The sequence below is a fragment of the Populus nigra genome, chromosome 15 (assembly GCF_951802175.1).
Source record: "Populus nigra chromosome 15, ddPopNigr1.1, whole genome shotgun sequence".
NCBI lineage: Eukaryota > Viridiplantae > Streptophyta > Magnoliopsida > Malpighiales > Salicaceae > Populus > Populus nigra.
Window position 1 is genome coordinate 7,162,195 of NC_084866.1, and position 15,056 is coordinate 7,177,250.

The window sequence follows — 15,056 nt, forward strand, 5'->3', positions numbered from 1 at the left end:
GCAAAACACAATATGAACTCTATTATTTATATCATAGGCAACTGAAACCAACAACTATACCTTGTACTTACCATAAATATGAGTGTTGTCAATACTAATTAGAGGATGACAATATTAAACCTATCAATTGAAGCATCAAATACCCAAAATGCTCTCTCAAATATTACTTTATTTCCATCAACTATTTTATAATTCCAAATTATAATTGTTCCTAGATTTGAATCTTTAATGGCCAATAGCATTCTAGGTAGGTTTTAAAATCACTATTTATGTGTTCTAAATAACATGTTTAATATTTTCTATTTAGTCATCCATGTCTTCTAATAAAAGACTTCATGCTCGTAATCCATCTCCATAGTACCTTGAATCATTGCAACTTTCATGCTTAAATCCTTATTTATAATTGTCAACATCACCTTAGCAATGAGATATGGGTTAATCTAACGATGGGGTTGCAAAACAAAAAGGTTTCGACATGTGCGTGGCCCATTCAACTTTGAAATCTCCCATGAATTAGACATTTGGTGATTTCCTCCACATAAATACTATCTATAAAATGGTTCTTGGACACATTACAACTTTAGTTGAATGATGGACCTTATACTACAATGAATTCTTTATATATCATTGCCAAGGTTGTTAAAATCATGAGTTAACTCTTAAAATCTTATGATTTTATGAGTCAACATATATCTAACGTGCTATATCGGACTACAACCTCGAAACCAGTAAAATCTAACTTAACTTGTGCAAAATCAGTAAAATCGGTAAACTCGATTTGATTTTACGAGTTTACTAAATTTGTGATATGAACCAAGTCAGGTCCAAATTTGGCCTTAAAATGTCTGCTAACTAGTTTTGCGAGATTGAACATATCTTTCAAACTGTATATTGGATAAAATTAAAATTTTACAGGGAAATATTAGATACATGAAAATATATTGTGGTAAATTTTCAAGTCAAATGAAGATAAGAAACATAATATTTCAAAGGGTCAAAGTTAGTAAACTAATATTATCAAATATATCAAACAAGACCTTCGTGTACTTTTGGGGACATATTTAGAGCTACCGGTAGAATTTTGCTTAATTAAAGTTGGAATAAAATCTAGACTGAAACTTTCCAACTATAAATCGTAAGCCTAATAATTCATCCAAACGAGAGAGAAGAACATGTTTGAAATCAGGAGAGAACGACATGTTTGAAATTAGGACTCAAATCTGCCAAGAATATGCAAAAATTGGAGAGTCAACATGGAAAAATTTTAACATAAAGATTTTTTTATTATTCTATTTTATTGATTTATTTAATTCTAAATAATTATTTTTAATTTGAATTTTTTATAGTATATTAGACATTGTTCAAGGGTTTATTTCATTATTAAATTTATGTTCGTTAATTATTAATTTAAACTCATTAGCTTGCAACCCAAAAGGGGTCTATCAAGACTTATTGTGATGGGAACAACCGGGTTGTCACTAGATTTATGTATGCTTCCTACCTTTCAGTGATTCCTCTATATTGAGAAATTTTGTTCTGGGACTTTTTATTTCTCCATGTCATTAATTTATTGATTCATACTATCTATCTCTCTCATTTTATTTAGATTTCTCAATGATTATAATATTGACTCATATTATCATAATTTAATGCAAATTAATTTCTTGGCTAGAATTATCAATATATAATTAGTTTAAAAAAATTACTTATAATTTTACGAGTTTACGATCCGAGTTTATATTGTATTTTTCATGTCGTGTGAAAAAAATGTTTTTGACAACCTTGGTCATCGCTTTAATATAGTAATACATTCAAACTTGTCTCTAAATGTTTTTCAACCTCTAATTCATTGAATGCCTACGACTATTAGCTCAGTCATTGCATTCATAATGGTCATCCACACTCACAACCTTAAATTTAAGAGTAGAAGGAGTCATGTATTGATTAACAGGCTCAACTAACTTAGCATTCCCATCTTATTCATCTTCCTCCTCGACCTCGACTCTATCAATGTGATAATCATCTTCGTCATCACTTGGTACGAATTCTTCATAGTAATATAGAGCATATGACATACCCAACTGAGATTCCATATTAACAATTTCATGTACTGATATTTATCTACTTGGATTATCACCTAACCTAGATGGACTAGTTACTTGCGATGCTTATGTGGTTCTCTAAGAGATACTTGGAACCTGAGTCAACTTCATGCTAGAAGAGCTTCCTCATCTAGGTCTACTATTTAAGTAAAGCTCCAGCATATTAATCTTATTGATCCTCGCAAACCAAAACATTGAATTCACACTTCCATCACTACAAATTGGTAAACTAACATAACAAGCTTAACTGATCCTGGTTTACAACATCCTCCAAGTAATTTCAACTTTTATTTCAAATATATTCTAGCCAAGTCGATCACATAATATTCTAGATAACTCGTTAAGGGACGTGTCTAATGTAGCAGTTAGGAACTCGTGGTTTCCTCCATTATAAGTGATACCATTGTCGATATTAATAATGAAATCACCATGAAAGCATAATACTCATAAATTACCACACATTGTGTCAAAAAACACAACAAAACACAATTCTAATTTATTAATATCTTAAGGTTAATCAAAGTGCATGATTTATTAACAAAATCATAATGGTAACATAATTGGTTAAAACTTAAATTCATCAAATTAATCGATGAACACCCACATTCATCAAATTTCGCTACCATAAAAAAATTATCAATCAAATTCTTGTATTTCATAGGCAATTATCTTATTTTATACTTAATTTGGTATAATCCATAATTTAACATAAATCAACAGTAATTCTAACAAAATAATTTTTGTTAATTCACAATCAACAACAACCCAAAATCATTGATTATTTAAAAAATAATAATTATCAACTTAAATTATATCTAATTAACCTAATTATAAAAAATCCTAAATTTTTTTAAAAATCTGTAATTTAAAATCCTAACATTGTATGAAATCAAATTAACACGCATTAGCATAAATTACATCAAATTGATAGAGGGAAAACTTTTAATATACCTCTAAATGTAGAATGTGGGTGATGGTGGTGATTGGTGGTGGATGTTTTAGCCGGAAATTGGTAGAGCCACGGTGAGGAGAGAGGGGGGATCTCGAGCTAGAGAGAGACGGGTGATCCCATGGTGTTTTGGGTGTGTTTCGTGGTATGGAAAGAGAGAGAGAGAGAGAGAGAGAGAGAGAGAGAGAGAGAGAGGTTGTTGACGATGAATAAAGGGGAGAGATGGGTGGCTGTAAGGGGAGAGGGAGAGAGACAGAGAGAGAGAGGGGAGGAGGAGGAGGAAAGAAGAGGAGAAAGAGGAAGAAATGAGCTATGGGTGTTAATTTCAAATAAAATTATTAATATTATCTACAACTCGTGTGTCGCAAATGTTATCTATAAAATAAAAATCACAAATAACAATTGTGGCTCATAAAATTATAAAATATCTCCAAATATCTCCTCTATTGTATTACTTTATCTATTTTTTTACTATGCTAAAAAACACAGAAAAAAAAAAGCCTCCTAAAACGACGCAATCTGTATCCAATCCAATGCCTTTCCTTACATTTCCTCCTCTCCACTTTCCTTGCATTAGATTCTACTACAAAACAAAACACTGATTTGTTTCGCAGTTTTGCTTCCCTTTTGTTTTATAGAATCGAAAAAAAGATCGAAGCGAAAGCGGCGGTGCAGCCAAGACAACTTTCCATTCTTGCATTATTAACAAGTATTAAAAGAAATTTAAAACACTGATTCTCAAATATTCGCTTGCTTTGGGATTTTATAGATAAATAAATGTAGAATAATAGTACCGTAGATAGATAAAGATAACAAAATTTTCCATTCCTTTTTCTTCCCTTCTTTTTATTTTTCTTTTGGAAATCTCTCTCTCTCTCTCTCTTTCGCTTTCAGTTTTCTTTCCCAGCTCCGGAAACCTCCAATTATGGCGTTTCTCCTCCCTGTTCGCAGCATTTGATTTCTTTTACAGGTACGTATATACATGCATGCAAACTAATGGGTTTACAAAACCTTGGTATTTGGATTCAAAACTTGATTTATTAATATTAATGGTGCCTTGTTTGTCTTATGTCTTGAATTTTGAGGGATATTTTTTTATTTGTCTGTATAAATTACTTCACGGGGCTTAAGCTGACGAGGGATGTCATATGATGTGAAAGTTGAATTCTTTATCTGAAAGAGACATTTTTATTTTTTTTTGTACTTAGAGATCTTATGCTGATAGTTGTGACAACTGTTGTTGGGAAAAGATTCAGAATTTATATGTTTAATGATGTAAAAGAAAATTGTGTTTTGTTATGTTTTATTTATTTCATTCAATCTTGAAAACTTTCCCAATTAGTAGTCAACGATTGCCAGCTAGAATGAATACATACCATAGTGAACATTTTTATGAATGCCCAGCAATTTATGTAGAGAATTGAAAATTTGATATCCATACCACCAGTAGCATAGATGGGTCCCATTGTTGAGATTATTATGCCTTTGTATGGGGGTTTTGATTTCTGAAATTATTATTTTCAATTTCTACCTTTGATAGGGTAAAATCTCAACCTTTTAGATCTATTGGATGATTTTCTTCATGTTCTAGACAAAACTAGATTGCCCGTATGATTCTCAGCTGGAGAATGTCACGAAGAGTCAATTAATTGAATTTCTAGATCTAAATATAATACAAGAAATACAATTCTAGTTGATAAAATAAGCTTCATTTTGATTTTAAATGCCACTACTTGTTTCTTTCTGAAGGATAGACATCAGAGTACTTAAATGAGTCCTCTTTTAGTGACATGAACAGATCAGTATGTATGTTTCTCTTATCATGCTATAGTCAGGGCTCTCTCTCCTTCTGTTTTGTTTGTAGAATCGGAAGATAGCTTTATTTTCACTCTATAGTTCAAAGGAGCGGTTGAAATCCTTGGTAATATTGGTTTGGCCTGCTCTAAAATATTCTCTGGACCTTTTCAGAATAAAGAATTTAACAGATCTTGTACTGTTAACTTGTTGAAGAACATTTCTTGTTTTAAGTAGCTTTTCTTAATAAAAACCAGTTTTTTGCGTTTCCAATCACCCCTGTAGGCTCTGTAATCTATTGCATTAAACTAAGAAGTTGACAGTTTAATTCGGTGTTGTTGCTTTTCAATCAAAGCACTTTTATGCATGGCAGATTTGTATGTTGTTTATTCTGAGTTCATATTCTGTGAGAGTGATACAAAGAAATTGGATTAACTGAGGGAGGTATGAATACTCTGCCTTGTAAATTTGGAGGTATGATGGGAAGTTGTGTCTTGATTATTTCATTTTTGGTTTCCCGTATAAGAGCTTTGGGGCTCTTCTACACTCCAGTTTGGCTCTTCAGAATGTATTGTGCCTAACAGATGACAAACATTTGATTGTGAGCTAATCTGTTAGTTGTAGTTCTGAAACTTGTTGATATTATAACATGGATAGCATTTTCTAAACTAGAAATTGACCTGATCATAAACTTTGATTGCCTAGTTAATTACAAATTTTAGCATTTGATGCGGATAATTCTTTGTTCGTGAGAGGTTGCATGACAATTGAATTATTTAACTTTTTTTATGACTTCTTATTAACATTTGCATGCCTATTGCATGGAAATGCAGTGGAAGATCATATGATGTGACTTGTATGTCTGGAATCAAACACTCTGAATTCAATTCTGGGATATTTTTCACTGTTGTGGTAAACATTTGGAAATGGATGACAATAGTGGCAGCAAGTTGACTGGAATTCGCCAGATTGTTAGGCTAAAGGAAATTCTCCAAAAGTGGCAATCTTTAACGGTCGGCTCAAAAGAAACCAGCCCTCCCTCTGATCAATCCCCCTGTGGCATTTCACCAGCAATAAATAAGAGGCTGAACAGTGTTACGTGTTGTGATTCTGATGAGGAGAGTTGCCACAGTCCAGAACCGCCAGCTGATGTACCCAAAGGGTATCTGGCGGTTTATGTTGGACCAGAGCTTCGGAGGTTTATCATCCCAACTAGCTACCTTAGCCACTCCCTGTTCAAGGTTTTGCTGGTAAAGGTTGAAGAGGAGTTTGGGTTTGATCATACTGGTGCGCTTACTATCCCTTGTGAAATTGAGACCTTTAAGTTTCTCCTACAGTGCATGGAGAACCATCCAAAAGACCATGAAGATGAAGGCCCTGGTAAGGGTTATTTATTTATTTGTTGAAGATAAAAATGCATCCACTATCAGTGTGATCCATGAATTGCTTGTCTTTAGTATTGTCACCTCTATCACTGAAGTTTCTTAGGTGATTTTGCAGCTGAAGATGCTTTTACTGTTGAAGAGTAATCGCACTGGTCTCTTTGGTCCAGATTTTGTCTAAAGCAGGTTGTCCTTGTAGGCACGTATAACTCTTCTTTTGTCCCTTTTTATTGACAAAAACAAAATAAATAAATAAATAAAAGGAAATTTTAGTTAGATTCGCAGATGTGTTTTAGATTTTACAGTTCTGTTCTGTGTTTTGGGATGTGATCTTACATTTTATGTCTAATATAAGACAGACTTGTATGTTAAGCAAAATTGCACAACTAGTATTTGTTTTATATATATATATATATATATATATATATATATATATATATATATATCTTATGAAGTTGCCAACATTCATTAGAATTTGTCGTCAGCTTGCTTTCATTAGACTTGTGTTCTGCAAATAGTTACCGAAAGAAATATAGAACTTGGGCCAAGATCCCAATGCGTCTTGCCATTCAGTTAACAATCTGTGTCATGAAGCCTATAAAAAGTTCATCGCATCCCATTTACCATATGCTTTCCAGATATACAGTGCTTAAGATGTTGAAGTTTCAGTTAATTTACTCTTTTATATTGAAGAACTAAATCTGTAGATATATATAATTAATGTATACGAGCTGTAAATTTATTTATTTTTGGTTAAAGATGGAAGTGCAAAACTGACATTACTAGCTAAGACCCCTTCTTTTTCTTCTTCTTTCAGAACAAGTAAAAATTGCTCTGGATGCCATTTCTGTACAGACTCAAGATTTTATGTGTACGAAACAATTGCCTCCGATATGTTACTGTAGTATTCTGCACTATATGAACAGTGAAGTACCGTTCTCTTTTATTTTTTATTTTTCCTTTTTTTCACTTTCATTTTTTTTTCTTGGTTTTTTTTATTTTTTCTTTAATTTCATACTTCAATACTTGATAAGTTTTCGCAATCGCAAGTAACCATAATGATAAGTGATTAATGCTTAATCATGTTTATATTTTGTTATCATATAATTAGATAAAAGAAAACTTAGTTGAGTTCATGACCCAGATAACGTGTTTGACAGGATAATTTAGATTAATTGGAAATTGATCTTTATAGTTGATTTTTATTTATTTCTATAGGGTTACTATAGTTTCAAATAAACGTCTCATCATGAGATTGGTGCTTAATTTTATAAAAGTATTTTTTATCATATAATTAAGTAAAATGTAATTTAAAAAAATAGTTATTACATCTAGTGAAATTCATGACCTAAACCATGAGTTCGACCAATTAAGCTGTGAAGCCTGGTCGACTCAATTATAGTAGAAACACAAAAATAAAAAAGAGAGAACCATAATATAAAACACGAAAAAAAAATATTAGTCAAATTATTGATATTTTTTTTATTTTGGTTCGAAAGTTTGTTCTATTTTTTTTTTTTTTGGTCATTGAATTGAGAGAGTAGAGAGAAATTCATCGAAAAACATGAGAAGAAAGAGAAACTTGTAAATTTTCAAGATTTAAGCAATAAAAAACAACAATCTTGGTGTTAACAGGTTCCTTTCAACAAGAGGAGTTAGATGATGGTGATTTTTTGTCTTTATTTTGCAGGAAAAAGCAAATCGATGCTTGGAAAGTTTTGTGATTTCAAGTTATTTTTTCAATTTCTAACTAAGCTTTTACTATTTTAGCGATTCTTTCTTTAAAGCGAAAGTGAAAGTACAGATCGAGGCTTGTCAAAGATAAGGGACTCGACTTCCCCTGCCTTATTAAAGACTTCCCAACTTACCTAGCGGAAGAAAAAGAAAGGGGCAAGGACCTATAAAAATATTTAGGTCACTTCCACCAACAACTAAAGCTATTTCTTACTAGTGTGGATTCTCCACATACTCCAACTACTAGAAAGACTGAAACTAACTCCAATCAGTCAACTACCATCCATGAGCGGATACCATCGAGTAATGGCCTTTGTACATTAAAATATAATGATTCTTCTCTTTCTTTCATTCAAGTAAGATAGCGGATCGAGAAAGACTAATAGTTATCTTTTTGAATGGAAACAGGTAACTATCAATGAAAGGTGAGATCCGAAAACGTGCCTTCACCTCATTGAAGGTTTAGAATCCTTGGGCAATAACAACAGTATAGGAAGCATCCAATTGACACAGATGTGGCACTTCCTTTCATTTTGATCGGGAGGCATGTATTAAAGGGAAAGAGGTTGGCTATAAATTGGTTTATTGATAGTATTCATTATGTAATGGGTTCGAACCCTTGTATATTTCCTCCGTGTATTAATTGTGAGAGTTGATGTTGGGTGAGATTTAAATTCTCTAAGATTTTTTTTTTCATTTGAAATTTTGTAATGAGAAGTATTTCAAAGCTTTCTACAATGTTTTGTATTTGTAATATTGCATAATGAAGAAAAAGATGTGAATCACGTGGATATAATGATCTAGAAACCGATGGTCGAATTGACTATTCCCGAGAAAACTAAATTTAGACTTGTAATTGAGCTTGACACAATGATAACATGTACTGAGATACCAAGATTATAGACATTGAACCCCCATCCAACGCTTATGAAGAGACGCAAATCAGAATTATGAAAGACACTATGGAGTTTGTTTAGTTATTTGATAAGTCATAGTAGTTCAATGAAGAACCAAATTAAAAGAATTACCTCTCACCCACACAATAAATTATTCTAAAATCAATGTTTGCCCCAAAAAAAAAAAGCTAAATAAAAGCTAAATAATCATACTTATAATAGGTAAAAATAACTTAAACTATGCTGAAAAATAATAAAAGAGTTTTAAATAAAATAGGAAAAATAATTCTAAATCAACTAGGAAACTAATATAATTCCCACACAGTAACTTCTAGACCTTATCACAAGGTCTTTTCTATGTTCAATTGACCTGAAATTTTAACCCGACATTAAAAAAAAAAAAAGCCAGTGAAATCTTTTAGTAAAATTTCAGCCTGGTCTAGTAATCGGATAAAAACTCATGTTTGTAAGCATGAAAAAACAAGTGTTACTTATTTCAAAATGACGAAGAAAGAAGAGGAAAGATTACATGGTCTAGGGAGGTACTTATTGGTGGTGGTGCTCCAGTCGCTGGTGGCTCGTGATGGTGTTGCTGAGAGGGTGAAGGAAGAAAGGGAAACAATAGGGTTAGTGATGTGTGTTGGTGGTTGCTAGAATAATAATTGGCATAACATGGGTTCAATGGCTTCTTTTCTTTTTTATGTTAGTTTTTTACGAGTAAAGGGTGGTTCTTTTGGTTTTGGTGCAAAAAGGTGGCTAGTTCTTCTTCTTTTTTTTCTCTCTATTTTTCCTAGTTTCTTCTTATATTCTCTCCATGTTTTCTCCTCTTTTTCTTTACAAATTTCACCCCTATTTATAGGGGATGAAAGAGGGACATGGGGTCCTTTACAAGCATGAATCTTGGCCCTTGATTCGCTTGGAAATGATCAAAACCATTGGCTAGAAAACAACAACCTGGTATTGTCAATACCAGGTTGTCAAAGCTGGTTGGGTCAATCCTTTTGGGTTAACTTTATAGTGGTTCTTTGAGTGGCAAATCGATGGAATATGGCTAAGGATTAAGTATGTTTGGCAATATGATAACGGTTGCTTTTCAAATAACATTTTGTGCCGAAATAAATGCCAATGATATTTTTTTATTTTAAAAAAATTATTTTTGATATTAGCACGTCAAAACGATCCAAAACATACAAACCATATTAAATTTTAGCAAAAAAAAATTTAATTTTTTGAAAACGCGGTTCCCAAACGCTTCCTTAATATAGGTTCAAGGCTACCAAAAGTGTGCTTGTTGTCTCGTTTGGGGCATAGATGGTGCATTAAATTGCTATGAAAAGGGTCTTTCAGTCAACTTTTATTTTTTGACTAGGTATTAACTAAAATGACATCATTATGAACCAAAACACATCGTTTTAAACCAAAACATGTCATTTTGATCAAAACATAGCCAAAACACACTATTTCATTTAGACCAAAAAATAATAATAACATGTTAGGAAAAAGAGAAAATAAATAAATACAAGACATAAACACAAAGAGAAAGTGCGATACACATAAGAGAAACTCTTGTAAAGAAAACCCAAGGAAACAACAAAACAAGACATGAAAACATAATAAAAAAAAATTATGAACTACCCATGAATTCTATTAGCATTGCAAACTTCTCATCCTCTAATCTCTTAGTACAATAGGAGATGATCAACACCTCCAACACCAGATTAAAGAGGAAAAAGTCTTTTATAACCCAAGTTTATTCACTCTTTCCTTCCCCCTAGCAGCACGTGGAACAATTTTTTTAAAGTAAACCTATCATAAAATACCCTAGGAAATTCAACTAACAAAGTCAACTTTTTGGCGTTTGATGTCTCACTTTCGATCAAGGTAACTGACACCTCTAAGAGCATCTCCAATGGAGAAGCTAAATGGATAGCCAAAAATAAAAAACTAATATTTTAGCTTTTATTTGCTTGTTTTTCATACTACAAGGGAAAAGCCAAACAAAATGCTAAAATACCTTTTTTTTCCCACAAAAGCTATTCCTACATATCTCTCAAAAGAGCCAAAACTAACAAAGTGAGGCCAACAAAAAAATAAACCAATTAAATCTAGCCATGTGAAAAAAAAATAACATCAAAATTATTAAAAAAATAAAAACACTTATTTATTCTACTCTAATAGAATTGGCTTTTTAAATGGCTTTTTTCCATTGGAACATGCATGGTAAAAAAAGCTATATTTATACTATTCAAAATGCTATTTTATCAATTTGCCTCTTTAAAATGGGAGATGCTCTAACACCATTAGAAATAAGAAGTCTTTTATGATGCGAATTGGTTTACTTTTCCCTTTAAGGCACATGCAAAAATAGCTTTGAAAGTCAGACCTATAAATGTGCTAATTCTGCTAATTTTCCAGCACTGTTTCTTCTTGTTTCAGTCTCTTAAGTTCAGTTATAACCCACTCTAACAACTCATAAAGGTCAATTTTAATCTCATATATAATTTATTTATGGTTTGAAATTTTTTTATGATTTATTGTGTTAAATTTCAATTCGCATTCTATGTTAATTATTATATCATATATTGCCCCTATAATTAAAAGAAAATAATAAGGATTAGGCTTCATAATCAAATCAAAATCCCAAATTACTATCCTAAAAACTTTTATCTCTAATAAACACATGTATTTAGTTTAGTCAAAATATTAGCATATATCAAATAACAATGCAACTTATTTTAGGTAGGATATTTAAGGGTGATTTTTATCTTTCTTTTAGTATAATTAACCTCTTACCTAAAAATCTTTGAATACCAGTTAAAGTTTCTATTAACTATAAAATTAGGTAACGATTCATTTATTTTATTTTTACCTCTTTCACACATAATCAGATCGCCAAGATATCCCCATGATAATTGTCATAGCCTATTTTTTGGTTATTCTCTAAATTTTACCTTTTTTTCCTTTTAAAATAAAAAAATAAATAATAAATAATAATAGCAAGAAGATTGGCTTTTTGACAAAAACAAGCTAGAAGGATTTCAAATATAAAGTAAGATTAAATTGTAATTTTGAATGAATTCAGAGCCTAAGTGTACCCCATTTTACCCAAGACTTGAGATACAATGCAGATTCAAGGTCAAATTAAATGATTATTGAACGAATCTATATAAAAATTAAGTCTATGGACATAATTACATTTTTAATAGGATAATTTCATTTAATCATGGGCCAAATTAAATTTTAATTATATTTAAGAGTTAATTTGGGTCAAATTAAAATATTTAATTAAGTACAAGGACTTAATTATACTTTAAATGAGTCAAACTAATTTTATTAGAGACTTAATTAGTAAGAAATTATGTTTGGGAGCTTAATTTGGGCTTAATTGAGAAAATTGAAATTTTAAAGGACCAAACTTAATTTTATAAAGTCAAATCAATGGTTAAATTGCAAGAAAATTCAGGTTTAGGGTTAATTGCGGACTAAATTGAAAAAATTCACAACCAAAGATTTTTTTTAAAGAGGCGTCAAACTCTAAAAACTGAATTGATTGAAATTGGGGTTAAAATTGAAGAGATTTGAAAGTTTAATGGTCAATTGAGGGTCAATTTACATAAATCTAAAACTGTTGATTAGTACTTAAAAGTGCATTTTTATCAAGGTTTTATATCATCATTTTGCACTTGAAGTATCAATAACTCCTTAACTAGAGCATGTTTTATAATAACAAGTTTGATAATATAAGATAGCTTTAATTTATGATAAATGCTCATTTTAAATGCAGGCATATCTCACAATTCAAAGGATTGATTGATGTGATTAACTATTGAAAGCGAAAGGACAAAGAAAAGGCGAAGCTTAGAAAGGAGATACAAATTCAATTCAAATTAGAACACTATTCAGTTATTGGGTCATATCTGGAGCTGTAGATCTTGGATTTCAGTTTACTTTATATGGATAGAAAGATAAGAAATAGGCCTACAATGTTCATGAATAGTGGAAGACCCAAATCTACCATTTTTAAATCCAAAGTTTGGCCGCAAAAGAGAAGTCAGAATCTGTCCTGCAATGCAGCCCAAACACTGCTCAGAATTTTACCCATATCTAGAGTTCTAAAAGGAAAAATGACGTGAAATATGGTGGGTGGAAGGAAAAGACAATTTCCAACAACTTTTATGAAGAAGACCTGCTCAAATTCTGATGGAAACAATGACATTTCATCCAGACAAGAGCTTGAGGGCTATCCACCACGTCCACCAGCACACTACTCAGTATTTTAGCCATATCTCGAGCTCTAGGGATCCAAATGCTCTGCAAATTTATGGGTGGAAAGATAAGATGATTTCCAACAACTTTCATGGGGCACACTTTGCCAAATTCTGATTGCATAAATGTCAATTTATCCAGCCAAAATGCTTGAGTGCTATTGTCCACCAAGTCCACTAAATCAATAGTTGGCCACTACATCAACAATCAATTACCAAATGAATAGTTCTGAATTTTAGCCTATAAAAGGAGGCATTTGCCATTCATTTAGGAATCTTGGTTCTTCATATCAAGATCATGTTCTTGCTCTCTCTTTATATTTTTGTAATACTTAAGTTTTGCTTTCATTAATCTCTTGTTCATGCTTTTCATTTCCTTTACTATACTTAGTTAACTTATATCATATTTATGTTCTTATATTGTTTATTTATGTTTTTCTTCTTCATAATGTCTAGTTAAGTTAATTATGTCAAGGTGAAAAGGTTTCACTAATGGTGTTAGGATAAGTATAATATAAACTTAACATGGACTTTAATGTTTATATCCAAGAAAGTTTGCTATTAACATGTCTTATCATTTTTACCTTATTAATTCTTAATACCTTGCTTGTTAAATGGTTAATCTAGATTTGTTTTGTATAACACTTGGTACATCAAATACTTGATCCTTCATAGTCTTCGATCGACATCGTTATTATGAGAGGAACTTGATTTGTTGTCAACATAAGTTAGCATCATGAATACCTGATAAAATTTATAAGTATGGTGTTACGTAAATAAGATGATTAATATGATCATATTGATAATTTGTAAAGAGTTTATATTTTATTTATCTCTAATACTATTAGTGGATCCTCTAACCTTGACATTTGTTTTTATCATTGTTTAATTTTCACATTTATCTTACATCTCAAAGTCCTCTTTAACCCATCATCACTATCATCATCATCATCATCATTGTTATTGTTGTTGTTGTTGTTCTTATTGTTATTATTATTATTATTTATAATTTATATAGTTCACCTCCCTGTGGTTCGACCCCGGTCTTGCTGGGTTATTTATTACTTTGACACTCCTGCACTTGGGATAAGACATCAACTCTTTGATCGTGTCAACCGTGGACCACAATAAAAAAAGGCGTTGAAATTCGGGATTGATGTTGAAATTTGACAGGGTTAAAATTGAATAAAACTAAAAGTTATAAGCCAATTAGGGACGCAATTAAAATAATCAATATACAAAGGACTAAATTGAACTTTGGTTAAATCTCTAAATTAAAACCCTAAAAGCCAAAACGACGTTGTTTTATTTAAATGAAACAGAGCTTTTTGACCAAAATAGCACCGTTTTGACCAAACAGTGCCCAAAAAAAAAATTTAAGAAAAAAAAAGAGATCAAACGATAACGACTTGTCTTTTGGTTACTATTCATCTTCTTATTTCTTTTTGTCTGAAAAAGTTGTTCGGGTAGCTATTTTTCAGAGGCATTTAATGCTTCATCTCTTAACTAAATTTAACAAAACATACACCGCCATGATAGCCTGACATTTGACTACACTCCGGTATGGTTCTCTCTTTATGAATGACAACACAGTCGTCACGACACCACCCCAAAGTGACTAACCCAACCAGCCCTTTTGCAACAACTTTTTCAGCCCATGATGACAACTTTGAACCAACAGTTGGGATCATTCCAGCTTGAATCAAGGGTCAAGATTTGTCCCCACTAATGACAAAGTGTCCCTCTTCCACCCGTTATAACTAGAGATGGAATTCAGGCATTAAGGAGAAAGAAATTGGAAGCCAAAGTTTGGGAAGAAAAACACCAGTCATTTCCCCCTGTTTCTATTTTTTCTCTCCCTGTCAGCTTTCTCCCACTTCCTTCATCGTGTCTCAGCCACCATTGTCGAGACTAAATGGTTGGACCAGGTCCAT

General features: G+C 31.7%; 1 protein-coding gene and 1 long non-coding RNA gene across 5 annotated transcripts; both read left to right on the forward strand.

The window, feature by feature from the left end:
* The first annotated feature begins 3,539 nt into the window (after nt 1-3,539).
* Nucleotides 3,540-7,180, forward strand: LOC133674227 (protein SMALL AUXIN UP-REGULATED RNA 10-like). Of its 4 annotated transcripts, none has more exons than XM_062095253.1 (4): nt 3,540-4,021; nt 5,679-6,225; nt 6,334-6,413; nt 7,045-7,180. In XM_062095253.1, the coding sequence occupies exons 2-3, from the start codon at nt 5,772-5,774 to the stop codon at nt 6,372-6,374; spliced, it is 495 nt and encodes a 164-aa protein (XP_061951237.1). In that variant the 5' UTR covers nt 3,540-4,021; nt 5,679-5,771; the 3' UTR covers nt 6,375-6,413; nt 7,045-7,180. The 4 variants fall into 4 exon arrangements, with proteins under 4 accessions (XP_061951237.1, XP_061951239.1, XP_061951235.1 ...); XM_062095255.1 differs by having other exon boundaries at nt 6,346-6,413; XM_062095251.1 differs by lacking the exon at nt 7,045-7,180 and having other exon boundaries at nt 6,334-6,503.
* A 355-nt stretch (nt 7,181-7,535) lies between these two features.
* Nucleotides 7,536-8,699, forward strand: LOC133673816 (uncharacterized). The gene is made up of 2 exons (XR_009835066.1): nt 7,536-8,264; nt 8,370-8,699. It is a non-coding gene; the product is annotated as an uncharacterized LOC133673816 (long non-coding RNA).
* Nucleotides 8,700-15,056: the final 6,357 nt, after the last annotated feature.